At 47.3% G+C, this 7898-nt stretch overlaps 1 protein-coding gene across 1 annotated transcript; it reads left to right on the top strand.

Annotated features, from left to right (window-relative positions):
* Positions 1-632: 632 nt before the first annotated feature.
* LOC112116780 lies at positions 633-6024 on the top strand. The gene is given in 3 exon segments (XM_029913486.1): positions 633-729; positions 2245-2771; positions 2773-6024. Coding segments are annotated over 3 exon segments (3876 nt in total).
* The last annotated feature ends 1874 nt before the right edge of the window (positions 6025-7898 follow it).

Below are 7898 nucleotides of genomic sequence, written 5' to 3'. Positions count from 1 at the left end.
CTTCTCTCAATGGGTCAGTTGTATAGTTGATGGTCCTTAATGGGCCATCAAGCAGGCTAGGCAGTGCTGATGCCACATCGTCTGGGGTGTCACCCAGAAGCATAGCACAAGTTTGAAATACAGACAGGATAGAGCCAATACTTATAACTTTAAATACAAAAATGATACATGCATATAGATAGCATAATCATAACCAGCAAATCATAACCTTTTCATAGACACCTCACACGACAACCTTTGTACTATATTTGCTGCAAATATATAACCGTGGTTGCAACAATGATCTATAAGGTCACAGTTTGTCAATAACATCACAGTCAGTAACATCAAAAATGATGCACAGAAGAGCGAAACTAGCCCTTTTGCCAGGCTTCTACAAGTACTAGTTACTGTTGGGAATCGGTCTCTGAGCCCTCAGTACGTTGCACCTGAGTATGTGTCAGGAAGTGACACAGATCCATGCTCACAAACTCACACTTCCAGTGTGATGACCCAAACTCACCTGGTTGGAGAGGTGTGACGTCCGCAGCCAAGGAGAAGCGTTTGAATCTGCTGCCCCCTGGAGGACTTCAGTGTAACACGAGTTATTTCTTGCAGGTGAGACACAGAGGAAAGTGTTTGGACGTTAAACCATGGCCGGGTCAGCTGACACCATTGAGATGCCGGCTCTGGGCCGCCCGTTCCAGCTGGGGATGCTGTACAACTGCCGCAAAGACTCCCTCATCCCAGGTAATTCCCCAGCTGTAGCCCCTGAACTCAGGAGTGAGAGGAGGGGCGGGGCAGAAAGGAGGGAGTGATGGGTGGGGGGCCTCTGGGGAGGGGGCGGGCAGGGGGGCCTTGTGTAGGAGCCAGGCCAGGAAGAGGTGGAGGAAGGGCATGGCCTCAGGGCAGAGTCGGGGTGGAGCACCCACCAGGAAAAATAAAAGTCAGTGCTTGTGACTGAAAGGATGCACCAGGCTTCTGAAAATCCCACTAGGTTGAGACAACCTGTGCCTGCTGATAGTGTGGAGGGGGCAGAGTGAGGGCAGCTGGCACTCTGAGGGCAGCAGTGTTACTGAGCATGCTTAGTCCATGTGAGCATGCTTAGTACAAGCCAAGCAGCAAATCTGGGGGGACACGTGATCCCGCATGCCCCCCTCATCTCGCCACTTTTGTGCCACTTTAGGCATTTAAAGACCTTTAAAACTCTGGCCCTACGTTTCTTTGCTGACAGAAAATAGCTGCAAATCCCGCTGGAAGACGTGTGTCTCTTCCCCTCCAGTGGCTGATCAGATCTGCAGAAGTGCTGAGCACTCACAGCTACAACTGAAGTCGATGGGAGCTGCACTCGAACAGATAAAGTGCAATAAAACTGCTAACAGCTCTGGAAAAAATCAGGCCCTGGGCTTCTCAAACTGGGCACCCAAATTAGTGGATGTTTTGTCCTTACTCTCTGTGCCTCAGTTCCTCCTCTGTAGAATAAGGATATTAACACGGCTCTGCCTAACAGGGGTGCTGTGAAGAGAAATGTGTGAATGTTGCTGTTGAAGCACTTAAGTGTTACAGTGATGGGCACCCAGGAGGATATTAACAATTCTGCATTCAGTGCAGAGGTTGAATGATGCACCATGAATAAGACCTGGGGCCACACATGGAATGAGAAGTATACAAAACATTGAATCAGAACTATTCCAGTGAGAACCATTCCAACTGTGCATTGAACAAGGAGCTCTCTGGAATAGACACTATTTGGTCATGTAATTAAAGCCTGGGTCAGAATGCATCAACACAAGGTGGCTGAATTAAAGCTGCATGGAAACCTTCCTTATGGCATTTCCTAACTTTTGACTGCTTGGCTTTGCAACCTTCACTTTCTTAATGTAAACGTTATTTTAAATGTAAGTTTATGGATATTGTACTGGAGAAGGAACGAGTACAACTTGCTAAATGCTTTGGGATCCACGTGGATGGTAAGAGCACGTACGTGTAACACTCTCATTATCAGCTGCTGACACTGCCCTAGGTGCAGCAGGCTACAGTAAAATGGTCATTTGAATCATGCAGAGTGATCATTGTGAGTTTGTGAGACTTTAAACAAATGTTAATCTGTTTTTAATCTCACACACAGACACAGTGAGTGAAGCATCACTTTGTTCAGGGACATTCAGCTCTTCTTTTAATGTTAGAAAATGCCTTGCAGTTAGAGAATAGAAAGGTTTCTTACCCTCTCTGCCATTTACCATGTGTCTGTCTGTACTATTCTAGGCATCACTTTGTGGGACCTGGAGACACTTCGAAATGATGTAGACACAAAACCACAATCCAAGACTGAATTTCAGATTATTGCATCTGACACCACTGAAGACAAGGCCTCTGCCCTCAATGTCACAGCATCGCTAAAGGCCAGTTTCCTGTCTGGCCTGGTGGAAGTGAATGGAGCTGCAGAATATTTAAGTGATACCAAGACATCAAAACATCAAGCCCGTGTTTCTCTCCGGTACTCAACTACAACACAGTTTAAGCAGCTGACTATGAGTCATATAGGTCGCCAGAATGTTTCTTACCCTGATGTGTTTGACCAAGGCACGGCCACCCACGTGGTCACAGCTGTGCTGTATGGGGCGCAGGCTTTTTTTGTCTTTGATCGGGAAGTTTCTTCATCTGAGAACATACAAGAGATACAGGGAAACCTCCAGGTTATGATTAAAAAGATACCCCTGGTTTCCATAGAGGGGGAAGGAGCTCTCAAAATGGACGACAGGGAAAAAGCACAAGCTGAAAAATTTAGTTGGTAAGTTTTATGGTGATTTTTCTCTTGAGAACAATCCATCTACTTACCAACATGCCATGAAAATTTATTCCACCCTCCCGAAGCGGCTGGGTGACAGTGGGGAGAAGGCCGTACCGGTGAGAGTCTGGCTGTACCCGCTGACCAAGCTGGATTCCAGAGCTGCTCAGCTGGTGCGTGAGATCAGCTTATCACTGATCTTTGATATTCAAACCTCCCTGGAGCAACTGACAGAATTAGACATGCGATGCAATGATGCAGTGAAGAGTCCGATCGTCAAAACCTTCCCTGAAATCAGGAGGAAAGTCCAGCAATTCAAAGATCTGTGTAAGCAACACAAACAGACTTTCCAGAAACAACTAGCAAGACTCTTACCCTCCATCCGTGGAGGTGGAGAAGAGGAAGGGGCCCTGGTGGACATTTTAACTTGCAAAAACCAGTCACCGTTCAATACCCAGCAACTCAACGAATTTCTGGATAAAAAGGAACGAGAAATGAATTTCGTTAATTCCTATCTTTCTGCCCTAAAGGATGTGGAAGTAGTGTCCTCCCAGAATAAACTGGATGAAATAGTACTTGACCCTATGAATGACTTTGTCATCGCCTTTATGTTCACTTCGTTACATGAAGAGGAACCATATTTATCAGATTTAATACTTTGGCTTCAGACCCAGTTTATGAAGAATACCCAAGATCCTGGATCAGCCAGTTCTGTCAGTGAGAAATCCAAACTGTGGTTTGAGGACAAAGAGAGAAACCAAAAAGCCCGAAAATCAGCAAAATCCATTTCAGACTTTGCCCGTGTCAATAAATATAATGGGAAAACTCGATTCATTGTGGCCTCTGTCCCAGATGAGGACAATCCGGGAGCTTCAATTTACCTCTATGAAAATGGAGACCTGGTCAGCTCTGACTATGAACCTCCATCGAAACCTCTTTCTCTCCTGATAGATGGAGTCAGACATGACCGTGTGCAGCTCATGTTTAAACCATCAGCCTTTGGGAAAAAGGAGATATCCAGTTATCGGGTGGAGTACAGAATTGCAGGGCAGGAGAACTGGATGGCTGTACATACAAGTGATAAACAGGAGACCTTCACAGTAACAGGGCTACGTCCAAACACCGAGTACCAGTTCTGCTACGCTGCAGTGAGCAAACCAGGGCTCAGTGAGAGCAGTATCATGAGTGATCCTGTGAAGACCCTTCCCCCTACAAGCCCTCCTGGGAAGCCTGTAACAGCTACTGTAGATTCATCTGCCGTAACTCTCACCTGGCAGAGTCCAAGTGTCACTGGAGATGGAGTCAGTATAAGGGAGTATAAGGTGGAATATAAAGAGGAAGCTGGAGGTGAAAGTCATGAGGGGAAAGACAAATGGCTGGAACGAAGGACAGGAAAGAGAACAGAGTTCTGTACCATTGGTGGATTGAGGCCTCGGACATCCTACAGATTCCGGGTGTCAGTTGTGTGTGCAGATGGGACTGTGAGTGACCCAGGTGAGGAGGTATCAATTTCCACATCAGGAGAAGAATTAAGGACACTAGCACAAGATTTCTTCAAGAAGAGCACTCGGATAGAAAAAGGGCAGCCCTCGGTTTATGCACTTCCAATAGAGGAGGCGGTGTTCATTTCTAACGCAAAACATCCAAAGTATAGATTGGGAAAAGAGAACCTACAGATCCCTAACAAAGTCATTATGGTGCTGGGAGCAACTGGGTCAGGAAAAACTACACTCATCAATGGGATGATCAACTATATCCTGGGTGTGCAATGGGAAGATGAATTCCGATTCAAACTAATCCATGAGACTACAAACAGAAGCCAAGCCCAGAGCCAGACATCTGAAGTGACAGCCTATGAAGTTCATTATAAAGAGGGTTTCCAAGTCCCCTACTCCCTGACTATAATAGACACCCCCGGATTTGGCGACACCAGAGGGATAGAGCAAGACAAAGAGATAACAAGGCAGATTCGAGAGTTTTTCTCCACCCGAGGGGCCATTGATCACATAGACGCCGTCTGTGTTGTAGTTCAGGCCTCACTAGCTCGTTTGACACATGCCCAGAAGTACGTGTTTGACTCAGTGCTCTCTATCTTTGGGAAGGATATAAAAGACAATATACAAATCCTGATCACCTTCGCAGATGGACAGACGCCCCCTGTTCTAAAGGCCATTAATACAACTGTTGTCCCTTGCGCTAAAGATGCTAAGGGCAACCCGATTCATTTCAAATTCAATAACTCCGCACTCTTTGCCTGTAATGCTGGAGCTGACGAGGGCAGTTTTAATTTTGATGAAATGTTCTGGAAAATGGGAGCCATGAGCATGAAGACATTTTTTGAGTCTTTATTTAAATTAGAAACCAGAAGTTTAACATTAACGCAGGAAGTTCTCAGAGAGCAGAAGGGGCTGGAGCCAGCTGTGGAAGGGCTGCAGTCACAAATCAAAGCTGGTCTGGTGAAGCTAGAGGAGTTAAGACAGACTCAGCAAGCTCTGGAACAGCACAGGGGTGATATGGAGGCCAATAAAGACTTTGAGTATGAGGTAGAAAAAACTGTGCCAGTGAAACTAGAGGTTACTAAAGATTATTTAACAAACTGTCAGACGTGTCATTACACGTGCCACTGTCCCTGTGGTATTGCCGATGATAAAATGAAGAATGTGTGTATTGCTATGGACAAGTCTGGATTTTGCACTGTTTGCCCAGGTAAATGTCAGTGGAATGTTCACTTCAATCAAAAATACAGGTGGGATTATATAGTAGTAAAAGAGAAACAGACCTATACACAACTGAAGGAAAAGTATGAGAAGGCATCTGGTGAGGTGATGACGACTGAGAAGATATTTGAGCAGCTTCTTCTGGACTACACTGATGTAGAAGATATAGTGCTAGAGCTTATTGAGAGATCATCTTGCAGCCTCCAACGTCTGCAAGAAATTGCCTTAAAACCAAACCCGCTGTTCACTCCGGAATACACTGACCTGATGATCATGTCAGAAGAGCAGGAAGTGAAGCCTGGGTACCAGGGACGCATAAAATCACTGAGGGAGGTGAGAGAACAGGCTGTGTTAATAACCAAGATCACCAATAAAGAGGAACTGCTGCCAGCAGAGAAGGAAGAGTACAGGAAGCATGAAACACAAGAAATGGGAATCATGAAAGTTTGCAAGGAGATCAAAAAAGGGTGTAATATGGTAACATATTGGTTGTCTGGTGGAAGAAAGCATGCAGTGAATCCCCTCACACCTGAAACATGAAAGCCTGAAAAACAAACACACTTTTCAGCTTTTATTCATGAATGGGGACTTCTGCTATTTTTACATTCCAGCTGTATAGATATTTGGAAAATGGATCAGGGGTTCTCAAACTTTTGTTTTTAAACTGGGCCACCCCTTAAAAATATTTCAGGCTTTGATGACTCCTCCCCCAAAAAAGTGGTACTCTTCCCTGAAACGAGCCGCCGCCGCTCTCTGGCCACCCAGCTCTGAAGGCAGCACTGCCTCCAGCAGCAGAACAAAAGTAAGGGTGGCATGGTATGGCACAACCTTCAGAGCACGGTGCCCAGCCAGCAGCCACCACTCTCACAGCCTCCCCCACAATAGCCTTGCAACCCCCTTTTGGGTTGGGACCCCCAGTCTGAGAAACACTGCATTAGATCATCTAGTCTGATTTCTGTATAATATAGGCAGGAGAACCCCCCGCCCCGTTACTCTTGTACTGAGCCCAATAATTCACATTTGACTAAAGCATCTTCCAGAAAGGCGCCAGTCTGGACTTGGAGATGTTAAGAGATGGAGACTCCACCACTTCCCTAGGCATCCTGTTCTGATGGTTAATCACCCACCATGTTAAACATTTGTGCCTTAATTCTAATGTGAATTGGTCTCACTTTAACTTCCACCCACTGATTCTTTTTCTGCCTTTCTCAAATGGTCACTTTGGCTGCTGTGGGATCCTCAGTCTCTCTGTTGTTGGGGCAGGACTAATAAAGGGTTGTTATCCTGGTTATCCTTGCATCTGAAGAAGTGAGGTTTTTACCTACGAAAGCTTATGCCCACATAAATCTTAGTCTTTAAGGTGCCACCGGACTCCTTGTTGTTTTTATCCTGGTTATGTGAATCAAGGACAGTAGAACTGTACTTGGCATTTTCCAACTGAGGGACTCACCCTCAACTGAGCAGCTCTCGCTAGGCAAGGGACAGGGTTTCCAAAGCCCAGTTATTACTCCGCTGTGTAATAACAGAGCTCAATTAGAGTCAATGGAGAGTCCTGTTACATGCTGTATAGGTAGAGCCACTAACATCTAGGTCTAAAGCAGGAGTGGGCGAGCTATGGTCCTCAAGCTCCTGCTGGGGAGCAGTGTCCAGGACATACATGGCTCAGTGCCGTTACTCTGCGTGGCTCCTGGAAGCAGTGGCATGGCCCCCCTCTGGCTCCTACACGGAGGGGTAGCCAGGGGGTGCTGCCCCTGCCCCTAGTGCCACAGGGGAACTGTGGCCAATGGGAGCTGCAGGGGCGGCACCTGTGGACGGGGCAGTGTGTGGAGCCCCCTGGCTACCCCTCTGCATAGGAGCCGGAGGGGGGACATGCTGCTGCTTCCGGGAGCTGCTTGAGGTAAGCGCCACCTGGAGCCTGCACCCCTGAGCCCCTCCTGCGCCCCGACCCCCTGCCCTAGCCCTGATCTCCCACCCTCTGAACCCCTTCGTCCCAGCCCAGAGCAACCTCCTGCACCCTCATCCCCAGCCCCACCCAAGAGCCCACACCCCCAGCTCAAGCTCTCACCCCCCCACCCACACCCCAACTCCCTGCCCCAGTCTGGAGCCCCTTCCCACACCTTGAACTCCTAATTTCTGGCCCCACCCCAGAGTCCTCACCCCCTCCCGCACCCCAACCCCCAATTTCATGAGCATTCGTGGCCCGCTATACAATTTCCATACCCAGATGTATCCCCCTTTTCTTATCCCCCTTTTCTGTCCAGTTCTGCAGATGCACCTTGGAACTCTGAGTCTGCACGATCCAAGGACAGCAGCTGTGAGTGAGATGCAGGGAAAGGACGGGCACATTAGTGGGACTTTTGGGTTGCTGGACTTTGCTCATGAGTTACATTTATTAATCCTGTTTGTGGTGTTTC

Source organism: Terrapene carolina, unplaced genomic scaffold (genome assembly GCF_002925995.2).
Source record: "Terrapene carolina triunguis isolate 2854851 unplaced genomic scaffold, T_m_triunguis-2.0 Scaffold668, whole genome shotgun sequence".
NCBI lineage: Eukaryota > Metazoa > Chordata > Testudines > Emydidae > Terrapene > Terrapene triunguis.
Note: the sequence above shows the minus strand (reverse complement) of the source record. Positions and strands in the feature narration are given on the sequence as shown.